The sequence below is a fragment of the Candoia aspera genome, chromosome 3, assembly GCF_035149785.1.
Source record: "Candoia aspera isolate rCanAsp1 chromosome 3, rCanAsp1.hap2, whole genome shotgun sequence".
Lineage (NCBI taxonomy): Eukaryota > Metazoa > Chordata > Lepidosauria > Squamata > Boidae > Candoia > Candoia aspera.
Genome location: NC_086155.1, coordinates 57,984,294 through 57,999,228, shown reverse-complemented (window position 1 = coordinate 57,999,228; position 14,935 = coordinate 57,984,294). Strand labels below are relative to the sequence as shown.

Genomic DNA, 14,935 nt, shown 5'->3' with positions numbered 1-14,935 from the left:
GGGCAAATCTTATCCCTTTCATTAAAAAAGGGGGAAAGGGGGATCCAGACAACTAAAGACCAGATAATCTGATATCAAAACCCAGGGACATTCTAGAGTAGATTACAAAGCACTTTGAAAACGATGTGGTAATTTCAGCATGGATTTGTCAAGGACAAAACGTATTTCATTTTTTAATTAGGTAAATTCTTTTAATAGATTGCGGAAATTTATGGACATAATATATCTTGACTTCAGCAGTGCTTTTGAGAAACCTCTCCATGATATGCTGATTAAGAAGTTAGTTAATTGTGGGCTAGATGACTTGGCATGCTACAGGACACCAATGATGAAGATGAAAGGAATATACTGAAATTCTGTACAGTTGAGATGACAAAATGCAAGATACTTCAGAAGATATTCCCTACAAACAAGAACCTCTAATACTAGAAGATGAAGTTAGATCAGCCATCTGGTCATTACCAAGTTGGAATGCTACCCGGAATTGATGGAATATCTACAAAAATATGGCCACAGAAGAAGAATCAGTGAAGGTTCTAACCAAGCTATACCAGCAAATATGGAGAATGACACAGTGGCCAAAAGATTGGAAGAGGTCAGTCTACATACTAACACCAAAGAAAGGAGATTTAACAAAGTGTGCAAACTACCATACCATATTCTTAATTTCACATGCTAACAAAGTAATATTTAAGTTCATCTAATGCACATTAGAGCCTTGCATGGAGAAGGAGATGCCAGATGTTAAGGCTGGCTTTAGAAAAGACCAGGAACACAAGACATTATTGCTGATATACACTGGATAATTGAGAAAGCCAAAAATATCAAAAAGAAGTCACTATGTGCTTCAGTGATAATAGAAGAGACAGATAATGGGCAGAGACAATAGTAGACAAGTGACCCATACATAATAATGCCCAGTGCCCTGAAGGGCTTCATACGTGAATCCTTTTTGGTGAATCCTTAAAGTTCAATGCTCAGAACTTAGAAGAAAGGTCTGACCAAAACTGAATAAATATAACTGTTATTTCCTGTGTTTTGGAAATTGTATGTCTCTTACTGCAATCCAGAACTGCACTTGCTTCTTGTTTGGTTGGTTTTTTGCAATAACATCATACTGCTGCCTCAATATGCTATTTGCAATCAGAAATTATTCCAAGATAATAATAGTACCAAGTACCGTTACCAAACTAGCTATCAGCCCCTCAGTGGTTGAATTTTGTTTCCAAAGTGAAGAGCTTTGCACTCATTTGTGTTAACTTTAATTCTATTACTTTCAACCATTGTCTTTGTTAAGACTGTTTTAAATTTTATTACTGTCTCTTAGGGTTTTAACTATTATACCCAGTTTTGGGTCATCTGCAAATTTGGAAAGTATTACCTCCATCTCTTCATCCAAGTAATCAGTAAAAATATTGAAAAGTACGGGAGCCAGGACTGACTCGCGCAGGGATCGATTGATTATGTGCCATCAAGTCAGTGTCGACAAGATACATGTAGCTCATGCCTCTAGAATGGCAGTTACCAAAAGTTTAAGCGTAAAAATCATTTTATCCTGTCCACCTCTATTTTTGATTGCTTAATAAATACACAACTGTTTGTTTTTTAAATGTCTATATTCTTTTGAAACAATATTAATTTTGTATTCACATGATTTTACCAGGAATGAAGAGACATAAAAAATGCATTGATTGTATAGCATCATAAAGAAATTCAGAACTACAGGTAGTATTTATTATAAATTGACAGCTGAACTGATTTCATAGCTGGGATTTTTTTCCCTTAAAATATAATGATCCCATATATCCAAGCATCAAATTTCCAATTTCAGTGCAAGTATTCCTAGGCCTAACAAACCTCTTTGCTGGTTAGGTTTATGCCCCTTTTTACATTAAAAGATGTGGTTACCTGTAGAGATACAGAATGAGTTATGCCCACCATCTGCACAAGATAACCATCTATCACTTCAGAGCATTTTTGTTTTATTAAATTATTGTTCAGCCCCTCTCTGGCAAAGAGCTTGCAGTATTATGCAAATAGACACTAACTCCTTCATTAAGTTAGCAATTTTTCATCTCTTTCCCCAGCCCCGTTATGAATTAGTTTATGGCTTGCAAATTAACAAAAAAACTGATGCAAAGCATTAGTGCAAACTGAAAACCTCTCCTTACTATCACTAACTGCACTGGCTGAACCCTACATGCAGCCCACGTTCATGAGACACAGTTCAACAAGTAAACTCTCACCGACACTGGTAAGTAATCTGTTTCAAAAACACTTAACAAGTACCAGTCTGCATCTAAGGTTTATATTTATTAACACGGAACCTGACAATATAAGGAGTTCTGTTACTATCTGCAAGTCTCAAGATATTTGAACTAATCATGGCATTATAAAATGGCAAAGATATTGTAATAATGTCTATACCTTCTGTATAAGCATCAAAAGGCCTAGATAATTTGATTTATACTGAAACTGAACATGGTTGTACTAGTGAAATACCTTTACAGTACAAATTTAATCCTTTCTTTCCATATTCAAGAAATTTGACTTTCTGATTTAGATAGATAAAACTTTATTATAACAAGAGACCAAAATAATCTTTCGTTACTTACAAATTGTTTACTTTCTCCCTATATTTAAGAGTACTCATTTAAGAGGAAGTACTTTTAAACTCTTGCAGCAAATATTGATAATAAAATACTAAAGAAATTAGCATGGCTCAGAGATTCCTATAAATAAGAGCAAGCTTCTTATAATTTACCCATAATGTTGCACGCAGTGGTGCATATTATTGACACAAAAATATTTTAAAATTTCAAATCAATTTATATACATTAAATCAATCCTGAAATTCCCAACCCCAACATTCACATACCAAATGTACTACTAATTAAATATCCTATTTTATAAGAAATTTAATGCTGTTTTTTTCCTTCAGTTTGAAATGTTCTATCATGTAGGGATGCCAAACTGTGCAGACAATTAAACATTTTATTAGAGAGGATGAAGACTCATTTCTTTTATGATGTGTATTGTTTCATTTTATCATTTCTTAATTATCTTAAATGACTGCAGGATATGTTATCAAAACTGAATAAAGTGTCAGGAAAACCCCCCCAACAAAGTAATTTAATTATCATTTTGGCAGTGTAAATATACCAGAGTATGATAGCAAAATCAATGTTGAATATCTTTGTCCTTTGGGTTAGGAGTAGGTTGTACCACTGCACCGTTCTTTGTATTGGAAATTTTTTTTTAAAAAATTTTTTTTAATATATGATTCAAAAAATGAATTAGAGGGATTTGCTAACCTTACTTCTGATGAACGACAACAGACTAAGTACAAAATAATTTTACATTTCGGATTTGCAAAACAAATTATACCAGGATACCAGTTTTGATGAGAACACTCATTTATCTCTATTAACATTGCAAATCAAATTATTTTATGTCAGATTAAAAAAAATATTCAGGGCAGAAGAACATTTGTTGTCACTCATAATCCCCTGACCAGCCTAGTAATGATGAACTTTGTGCAGAATGTCACAAAAGTCAAAAGATTCATGGTTTTTTTTTATTTCCAATGGAATAAAAAATGCAGGACTGAAATATATTATGTTTATCTTTTCACACTAAATGAAAGTCAATAATAAAATGTTAACTCTCCAGGCACTTGTCAGAGTTAAACAGTTTTATGTTTTCTCCTCCCAAGAAATACTGTTTGTTGCAGTCCAGGAGAGTTACAATTCTTTAGGCAGAAAACAGCATTTTCTTCCATTTTAAAAGCACTACTGTATAGACTCCACAGTTTTCCTTTTTAGGTGATGATCCTTTTCTTATCCTCTCTTGCCTTTTGGCTACCCCACTCTCACTGGCAGGCAGGGGATAGCTGGGAGCAGCTCGGCAAGAAAGCAATGTTACAGATATAATTTGGGTGAAAGGTGTATTATTTGTCTAGTTCAGTAACTCAACTGGAGCTGCCTAATGCTTTCAGAGATTTCACACCAATGTCTGCCTCCCAACCACTAGCAACACTCCTATTTACCAATAACGTTACAGGAATAACGATAATAATACTGCTTGCTCCTCTCTCAATCGCCACAAAACACAGCTCACGTACCCTCCCCTTCCCTCCCCCAATCTCAGCTCTCGGGGCTGGCTGTGGTGGGAAGTACTGTCAAATAACAAATAGAGCAGACAAAAGACCGCGCTGGTGTGTGTGTGTGTCCGTGCGCGCGCGTGTGTGTTGGGGGTTCGGGGTCTTGGAGCACAGAGGTACGGAGAGGAACGGGAGAAAGAAACGAAGAAACGGGGGGGGGCGTGGAGGAAGAAGGCGAGGGTAAAGGTGGAAAGGGAAGCGAAGAGAAGTGGAGGGCGAGATTCGAAACCGGAATGGGACTTGACAGGACGGAGGGCAGCGGAAGGGCAGACGGGAGGAGGAGGCAGACAGGACAAAAAAAAAGGAAAGAGGAGAAGGCGGACGAGAAGAATATTCGGAATTAGGACGGAGGGGGCAGAAGAGGCGACCTCCCGCTCCGCGGTCCGTGGCAGGGCGCTCACTCACCCACTTGCAGCACGTTATCTACGGCGCCTGTTTCCAGGAGGCGGATGCCTCTGCGGAACGGGAGCCCCTCGGAGATGGCGGCGCTGGCCGGGGCCGGCAAAGGGGTCGGGCCGGACGCACCCGAGGGAACAGCTGGGCCAGGGACCGTTGCCGGACTCTCCTCTCCTCCAACTCCGATGCTTGTAGCGTTGCCCGCGGCTGCTGAGGCACCTCCGGATGCCCCATTGCCGCTGGATCGCCCGGGCTGGAAGCTGGAGTACATGCAGATCTGACGCTCGCTGCGGGGGAAGCTCCAGTAGACGATGCGGCGCTGCACGGGCTCCGGGATGCGCTGGAAGCGGCCCTCTACCCGCTCGAAGGCCCAGCTGCCCGCCACCCGCTTGGCTGCCGCGTCCAGCAGCGACTCGGGCTGCAGCAGGGGCAGCAGCGCCCCCTCCGGCCCGCAGCCAGGCCCCGTGCCCGGCCCGCCCGGGGGACAGCAGCCGCGCGTCCCGCCGCCGCCGCAGCCACCGCCCGCCGCCGCCGTTCCGACGGGACCTCCCGGGCAGCCCCCGGATCGGGGCAGTGTCGCCGCCCCCACCACCCGCGAGCACAGGCGCTTGGGGCCCGGCGACCCCGCGGCGGGCAGCGGCGGTCGGAGCAGCTCCTCTCCTTCGCCTCCCTCCGCCATGGCTGCGTCCGACCCACTGAGTTCCAGCCCGTGCCTGCCTGCCGCCCGCCCGCCTGCGAACGCGGGGGGGGGGGCGGTAGAGGGAGGAGACTGCGGCGGCGGGGAAGCGGAGTGGAGGGAGGGTGGACGGGCACCCCGGCGTGGGCAGCTGCCCCAGAGAACCGCGGCGGGAGGGAGGCAGGGAGCGTGTATCACGTGGCCCTTTCCTCTACCATTTAGCCCCCCTCCCGAACAATTACCCACCCCTGTCTGCAACCTGCGTAGGTGTGGGGTGGGGGCGGAAGATCTCCTCTCGGATTGACTCCCCCACCACCACACAGCACTTCCCATTCTTAATCTGACGGAGATTTCCCTTTTAACAATAGTACCGAGTATCTACGTTGAATAACCGCAAAGGGGGAGAAGAGGGAATGCTTTTGTTCGCATTCAGGGAAGCAAGATTGCCGCGGGAACAATGTTCGCGGAGAATTACTTCGCGGCGCGCGAGAGCTGTGCTCCGGAATCTGCTCGCCACGGTCCTTCACGGGCTGCGTGCTGGCTGGAAATAAAAGTAGGACTCAGAACGGTATGCCCGGTTCCAGATGCGACTTTCTTGAGAGATTACTGGCTTGGCTGGTCTCTCAACAAGGATTAAGCAGGACTTCTAAGGCTGGTGCCAATGTTGGTAGGCGCGCTTGAACTCTCCACCACCTCCTCTTTTAGAAATAAGGCGTCGAAAAGTGAAGCGTTCTCCTGTCGTACGAACGCTGCTTTGACTACTCCATTCACATCCCGCAGAATCAGCTTTTGCAGCTTCTCACAACAGAGAATTAATATTCCTTTAGCCGGTAGTAATACTGAAGTGCAAGACCTAGAAAGGGCCTTCTCAAAGAGCAGAACTCCTTAGAGCCCCCTGCTGTAATACAGCTAAGTACCCTGCCGTTTTACCAGAAATCCACAAAGCAATCACTATTTCTACTTACATTAATAAATCTCTTTCCACGAATCTCCCTCAAGGACTTCCATCCCAAATACACCTCCTGCACCATGCAGGCCCCCAATATATACACTGTTTAAAAAAGAATATGCCTTTTTCTTTCTTTTTTTAAAGTCTTTGTACAAAGATTAACTTAAAGGAAGATAACTTGGTATTTATGGTATCTAGACCAGCACACAGGTTAACTGAGCATATCTAGAGTATAACTCTTTCACTACTGTATAACAATCCAGTCATGCAAATTGTTTACTGAAGTTAATTAGCCTTCACATTTCTATCTCTTCAGACTAGGAGGCAGACCCTGGTATACTCTAGCAGAAAGTTTCCAAATCAAACTATAGATTGGTTGGCAAAACTCTTGTATACACTAACATTTTTAGATCTTGACCGAAGATCTAAAGCTGATCCTCACATAGGTTAAACTCCTCACACCAAGATATGCTGAAACTTACTGAATCATAACTGACTCAGCCATATTCTGTGGAAGCTTGATTATTTTCCTTGAAACAAAGCACTCACACATGCATATAAATGTTACTTAATGCTTTGAACAGCAGTGCCAAATAAGCAAATATACAGAAATGAGAGAACTATATGAACTATTCTACTACGATAATACAAAGCTAAATCGTCTTTCCCTAAATTTTGACTTCCACAAATACTCTCAGAAAGGAAGATTACAAGCATCATAATTAAAGTTTCACATTAACTTGATGTGCTACAAAGAAAATATTCCTCAGATGGAGACAAACCCCTAAGGATAAACTCGGATTATCAAGAGATACTGTACAACCTTGTATCACAAAAATAAAAATAAATCCTACGCAACTGCAGGCAAAACAGAGAAGTAACTCTATGGTATTCTAATCAGACAGCTCATGAACTAGCCTTCACATTAATTATTTACAATCAACAAAATTCTGTATATGATCACTGGATGTGTGGTTAGCTCTGCCTTTCTAGGGAAGAGAGTTGTATTCATAAGTACATTTTGCTGACAAACATTTAACTGGCATTAATACTGGTCAATTAATTTAGGATTGCAGTCTCAGGATCCATCCATTTTCCCTTGCTGCAGGGACAATATACAATTCCAGCTTTCAAAAGTAAGTCACCCTGTTTCTAGCTGGTGAGCTCCTTTAAAAGTGAGGGGAGAAGGAAGCATTAGAGCTTAAATTTCAGTTTCTGGTGGAGAGGGTTAATATCTAATCTCCATGTAACAACTGGCTTCTTAACAACTTGCTAGTGTCCACAGTTTTATTCATTATGCATCAAGCCAATTGGTTCCACACATTTAGACATAGTCTCAAAAAGGCAAGCTTCAGGGTGTATGCATGCTCCTTCAAGCTGAAATGGAATCAGAGCAGGTTTCTACAAAAAACAAAAGGGGGCGGGGGGAGAAAGGGGAGGAAAGTAGTTTTGTGCCACACAGAAAATGTAAGCTTTTACTAACCAAGTAAAAGCTAACATTTAGCATTTAGTAAAGCAATGTCAAAAATATGTATTAGTTTACAGAGCTAGTAACTTACTAAACATTTATATATTTTTGTCTACTTTATGAATTTTTATAGCAATCCACTACAATAAAAGCAGTGATAAAACAATCTTCTCAGTATACTGGGAATGGAAATATGATAATATGCCAACTGCAGGCCTTCAGATTCTACCTATGTTCAGTCCCACAATAAAAATGCCACCAGTAATGTTGGTTAAGAACTGTGTCTCTAGTGCCATCTTCACTGGCACAGGGTTGACCAATGAATTCAAACCAACAGGAACATTTCTCTAACCAATCTTATTGTACCCTATATTTAACATACAAGATGTCATGGGACGGAAAGTCCATCCTAAGTATGGAGCAGAGTGTGTTTCTCAGGCAAGAGCCTGCAGAGAGCATACAGAATTTTCCTTAGCCAAGCATTCAAGACCCTCCCATACCTTTGGGTATGAGGTATGCTCATATGCCACAGACACACACTGACAGCAGCCACTTTGGGAGCTTTGGCTAAGAGGAAAATATGCTCCTACTTCAGCTTTTGCATGCCTGAAACCTTTTTTTTGTTGTTGTTGAGAAGGGCAAAAGAGAGGGTGTTTACTATAGTGATATAGGCAGCAATATATTTTGTGCTTTCTGCTCAACAACCCTGTGGAGGAACAACTAGGAGCATCCAAAAATTGAATGGTGGTTTAAATAGGTCCCAAACCAATGGGGGACCAGTCTGTGGAGAACAATGGAAAATGCAGAAAATAACAGGCAATGTCACAAAGTACACAGAATAAAGCATTTATGAGGATGTGAGAAATAATAAGGAATAGATATCTCCCAGTGATTGTGAGTATGCATACTTTCTTCTCTGTTGCAGATTGGACTGGAATACTGTGTGCATAAGGAGTTACTGGTACTTCATGCATTGAACCGCCAATGCTTCTTGGAGGGGGAGTTCCAAAAGATAGTGATAAAGACTCATATTCAGCTGTGTGGTATTGGATTAGGGTGTCCCTCGAGGTTTAATTTGTCTCCTATACTGTGTAACAAATGTGAACCTACTGGATAAGCTGTCTACAGTTTTGGAACTTGGTATCCCTACTATGCTGGTAACATTCCAGGGTTTTTCTCTCCTTCATAGCTAACTTCAAGAAAACTTAAAATCCTAAACTGGTATTTGATCTCAGTAATGGATCAGATGAAGAAAAAAAGTAAGTTGAACCTTAATCCAGACAAGATAGAGGTGTTCCTATCAACTGAAAGACAAATTTAAAAAAAGGAAAAAAAAGGATTCAGTCTGTGTTGGATGGCATTACATTTTCTCTGAAGATTCAAGTTCATTTCTTCAGTGTGCTCCTGAACTCAGCCCAGAATCTGGCCATTCAAAGTTCAGTGGTAGCCAGGAGTACATTCGCATAGCTAAGTGCACCTACTCCTGGAGACAATACATCCAGTCATGGTTATCACCTGTTGGAATTACTGTAAGGGTACTGTCTATAGAGCTGCCTTTAAAAAGTGTTTGGAAACTTCAGCTGGTCCAGAATTCTATATCTCTTGACTGTGTTTTATTTTTGTGAAGTGGGTCTCCTTTCTTAAAATAACTGTATTGCTACCAGTCTGTTTCTGGGCACAATTTAAAGTGCTGGTTATGACTTCTGAAACTACCTGAAGGACCAGGCTACCTGAAGGATCACATCTTCAGGTGCGGCTGCCTGGATATTTAAGAATTGAGGAAAGGTTATTCTCTTGTTGTTATCACCATTAGAGAAAAACCTGATGAGAGTTCATAGCTCACAAACATCCAGAAGCATTCACAAACTCTTGTGCAGTGGAGTGGTCTGCATGGGTACCCTTCAGATAGCCTTCTGCTGCAAGCAATGTTTGAAAGCAGTATTTTGGTAGGGTTTTGATCTGCAGCAGATCTGGGCTGGATATATTGGATTTTGCTCATTTTACAGTGTGGTTTGCTGTGTTTTAATTACTGTTTAAATTACATTGTTTGAAAAATATTATTCTTAGCTTTCTTGAGCCTTGCTTGTTGGCAGAATGGATATAAATCTCATAAATAAATAAATCCAGAAGCTCTACTTCCTGACTGATTCTTACCATGATTTTCTAATACCCACACTCCCACTATACAATAGTAATACAACATACATTCCTTTATGGAAGAATGTAGGAAATCATTTAATGAAATAAACAAAATCAATTTTTAAAACATGAGGCAATGTTCTAATTTTTCAGGACTGAGACAGTCTTATGAATGGAAGAATTAAGGGTGCTCTGTGAATGTGATTTTCTGGTGCATGTTACAAAAAAACAAAAGCCCAGGACAATAAATGTCTTTCCCTTTGTCCTCATTTATGCTTCTGAAAGAAATACAGTTTAGAAATAGAAATACTTTTGACTGCACAGATTCAGATCTTCAGATCTTCAAAACAGAATCAATCAACATAGAGTGGATGGCACAGATTGTGAAAATCAACACATTGTTTCTATCACTATTGATTAATGATTAATCAAATCCTCCTCAAGTAATATCAGTGCTAATCAGTTACTACATTGTACATCAAGAACTTATGAGTCAATGAATCATGGATCTTTTTAGATGGAACTTTCATTCTGTGATTGCCTTACCTTCAGAAGGCCCCATTATTTTGATGAAGGTGCTATATGATATCTTCCATGTCTACTTCTGTCTTTCACTGAGAATTCTACCTTTCATCGGACAAAGCCATATAATATACTAAGGACAAGGTAAATTCACTTTTGGATTAGTTGACAGATAAGTGGCCTGCACTGGGTAAATTCAAGAAAAATTGTGGTGGTGCTTTGGTGGTTGTGACCAATGACAAAATTAGGGCTATCGCATCTAGACAGCAAAAATCTGGATGACTACTAGATGATAACATCGAAATGTATAAAAATGTAGCTCCTTGTTGCCATCTGGGAACCCTGACAACATTTCCAAGAAGATAAACTAATGTGATTGTTTTTTGCTATTCCTGATCTCCAAGAATGCTCCCTATAGCAATGTTGACAAATGGAAAAATAATCTCAGTCAATGAGACAAACAGGAAAATAGAGAGAGGGAGGCCATCTCAAAGCTCTTTAGGATAAGAAACCGAGTGACCAGCATGAGACTACATGCGAACTGCTGTGGAATGCTGGCCCAGAAGGCTTGACTAGGATGAACCAATGAATTATGTGCCAAATGCTCCCAGAATCCTCTGTAACATGCAGGAATTCCAGTATGGATAGGCAGTTATTATTCTGTAATCAGATCACTCATTAGTCCAGGCAGAAATTTCATAAAGGCAGAAAGTTTGAAATATACTGCTTACATTTAATAGTCTGCCAATTAAATATATTAAGCCTGCAGCCTTATTTTTAAGGTGCTGTATAAATTCTATTTTAGGAAAACAACTGAAAGATCAAATTTATTTGTGTATGTATTTCATCTTATTGCTCAAGACAAATAATAATAATAATAGGGAATAAGGTTAAGGGAAATGCTTATCCACATGCATTACTGTCACCTGTAATCATTTGGCAGCAAGCCCCAAATTCCTACTGGCCATGGAGATAAGGTGAATTCTCTAACCTTTCTTACAACTCCATACCACCACCATTTCATTTGAAAATTCATAATAGTTTTGCCTTTTCTTTTTTCCATGGCGTATTGGGTCAATTTGGAAATAAGAGAAGGCTAACAATAATCTAACCCTTTTCTGGAGTTCTATGGAGGAGGAGGAGGGGAGAGGTGTAGTTTAGTTTCCTGTAGGGAAATTAAGCAGACTTAAATCTAAGTAATGGTGTTTTAAAGCCAAAGTCCCTCTTGTGGCAGAAAGAGGAAATCAATTATAGTTCAGTTGAAACCAACAGAAACATGAAAGATGATCTCTAAATGTACATTAAACTCTTGAGTATTGCAGCAGTTCCTGAGATATTTGCTGTAAAGTTCTTACTATCTAGGGCAGTGCTTTTCAACCTTGGCAACTTAAAGATTTATTTATTTATTTATCAAATTTATCACCACCCATCTCCCCCACAAGGAGGGACTCTGGGCAGTTCACGATAAAAACACTTAACCACAATATAATATAAATATTATACAGTAATATCAATGAGCAATAAAATATAAATATATTAAAATATAATAGGATCAAGATGTGTGGACTTCAACTCCCAGAATTCCCCAGCCAGCTTGCCTCCTGGGGAATTCTGGGAGTTGAAGTCCACACTTCTTATAGTTGCCGAGGTTGACAAACACTTGTCTAGGGTATGCTGCCTCTAGTCATGTGAAGCCAAACACATATCTATATGTAAAACCTGAATGGGTTCTGTGTGTGTGCAAGCTCATACTCAGTATTTAATTATTAACAAAAAGTAAGGATATTTTTCATATACACTCAACTTAAAAGCAAAATTTAAGGTGTAATTACATTTTCCTAAAGTATCTTTTTTCTTTACAAAAAGCTAAGAGTTTTACTTAAAAGATATTACAACTTCTTTATTGACCATCCCTCTTGACCTTCCACCTTGACTGAGGGAAAAATCTAAGTGATGAAGAGCTATGTACAGGTCCAAATATACTGAAGACCTTTGCTAATAGGCCTGAAAGGTACATAATATCTTCTTAACTGACTCCCTACAAGGAGTTAGATCTGAATAGTCACAGTGCTCCTTTGGAGTATAACAAAAGTAGAAACAGGAGGCATACCTTTCCTAATTAAAGTAGAGGGACAATCACTTCCATGGCCAGCCTAAAACATGTTGGTATCTGGCAGAGCAGCAACCAGCAAAACCACCATTCAATATTTATATTGTATTCAAACATAATGTGAGGAATCCCTATGTTCTAATGTATTTCAGCAGGATCCCCAGAAGATCTGGCAAGCTGGCACCATGTCAGGAATTCTGAGGAAACTATATCTCATCTTTTGTATTCCAGCACAGATCTAATACTCAGATTCTTTCACACAATGGTTTGTCCAATTCGAATTGGGCAACTGCTCTATAATCCTAATGTAGGACCATTAAGAAAAGTACCTAGACCGCTGATATCATAAATTGAAGGACACAATAACAGGCAGTTTGAACTGACCCAGGTTTCATTTAGCTCAGATTACACAAATATGCACTTCAAATTCATGTCTGTTTTAAAACAGCTGCCAAGAGGCCAAAATGTTCTCACTCATACTATCTTTTCTGCAATGAACTCTATATATCCTCTAACCCCCAAACCCTGCTCAAACAGTAACCTATAACAGCTAAATTAGATTGACTTTCTTTGGAATTCTGAGTGGTGAAAGGGTTCTTGAAAAAAGGCACGTAACTCTTCATCTGGACACATTAAAGCTATCTTACTTAAGGTAATACTTTCCAGATGCATGGAGACTACAAGTCCCAGAACTTTCCAACCAAGTCACAGGACATCTAGAAAGAACCAGACTGGGGAGGAGACATTGTTAGAGTGTTCAGTCTGATTGGTGGCAGCTTATCATAACTTTCCTTTGGAGGGAACACTTAAAAAGAAAATGAACCAAGTCAAGAAAACACCCTCTGTCCCAGAACTGAAACACTTGGTTAATTTAATTTGATATTTGAGACAGACAGTCCCACAAGAGCTGCTTCGTATCAGCAAGATAATAGATATTAAATAAGGACTTCCGGTGGGCACATGGTGGACTGAACAGCTGTGCCCATGGGCTTAGCGGGCAGAACTGACAACGGGGCAGTTTTTTCAGGCTCAGGCAGATTTTCCTGAAGCCCAGGAGTGTTTTCCGGAAAAAGGAAAACACCTGGAATCACCCCATCTGTCCTCCGGACGGCTGCTTGCAGCCAGAAGATCGCAAACAGTGTTCGCACTCGACTGGTAAGAGCTAGCCAGGAGGCTGGGATGTCACCATTTCCAAGCCGCACTGTAGCCTTAAAGGGACACTAAGACCGGTCACCCCATTTCTAAATCACCCAATTGATATTTCTTTTAAGTGCACATACACTAAGAGAGGCTTTCTACAGCAGGAGAAGCAGGCTCTCTTGGTGCTTATTGTTATTTTTGGGATCAATTTTTAAAAAAATTCTTTTTAAGTTTTGAGTTGTTTTCCCTCCAAATATTAAGGAGGATTGAGAGTAAAGAATTGTCTCCCTTTTATTATTTTTGTACTAAATTTGAAGATATTAACATTTTCCTACACATTGAATCAGCTGTTTTGGATGTTCGGTTTTCTGTTTCTACTTTCCCTGGGGAACTGTCTGCATATCTCACTTTCGCTTATGTAAACACATTTCGGAATTCTTTCATATCTTCAACTTTCGCTGGTTAAGTTCCTAGGGGGCACCACAATCTACTGCTTGAGACATGGAGGAATTTAAGCAGACTTTTTCACCAGGATTTTAAACAGATTCTTTTTTATTTGTGCCAAGTTTTTATGCAAGGCATTCAGGACATTATGGAAAATATAAGGTCTAAAATGTGACATCTCGTTGGGGATGTCATGGATGAAACTGAGGAATTTAACAGAGACAGAAATATTTCTTCTAAGATCAGGACTTCTGTTGAAATGCTGGATGAAGATTGGATGGACAGGTTGAAGAAATTAAATGGAGAGATCGAGTTGCCATAAGTGAAATTGATTTTCTGATGAAACACCATGGAAAAAAAGGGGTTATTATGTATGAGAGGTCTCTTGAAGAGAAGTTGGAGTTTCTGAGGGGGGAAGTTGGGCTGTTTCATTTTTTTAAGAAAAAAGCTCTGTGCATATTGTGGGGATATGTAAATGATCTGGTTTATTTTGAAGTGGGATAAGGGTTTAAGAATATTTATCTGGATTACTTTTAGGTTTTGGTTGATTTTATTTATCATTAATGATTTGGATTAAGATATTAAGGTATAATAAAAATAATAAATGTTTGGTTTTGGGTTTAATATGATTAAGATTAAAATTGTTGTATTATCAAGTATAATAGCAGACAATTTATGTTTTTTTAGTTTGATATTTATTATAGTAGACAGGGTTGTATAGAATAGTAGTAGGAAGGAAATAACTAAATAAATGTTATCTTTGGGGAGAAGTTGATTAGGAGTTGTGTGTGTGTATTCTTTTAATATAAGGGGAGGGAGCAACTTTAGTTATTTTTATAATGTGCCAATGGAATGATTTATAGAAATAATGTGATTTTGGTTTAATATAGAGTAAGGGATTGGAACAGTCACACATATGGCGCAAGACT

At 39.8% G+C, this 14,935-nt stretch overlaps 1 protein-coding gene across 1 annotated transcript in view; it reads right to left on the bottom strand.

Annotated features, from left to right (window-relative positions):
* The window catches only part of ZSWIM5 (zinc finger SWIM-type containing 5), a 159,097-nt gene extending 153,832 nt beyond the window's left edge, over positions 1-5,265 (bottom strand). The window contains exon 1 of the mRNA XM_063297820.1: positions 4,568-5,265. Within this exon, the coding sequence (XP_063153890.1) occupies positions 4,568-5,237 (670 nt within the window). The 5' untranslated portion in view covers positions 5,238-5,265. The remainder of the gene's footprint in view (positions 1-4,567) is intronic.
* Positions 5,266-14,935: the final 9,670 nt, after the last annotated feature.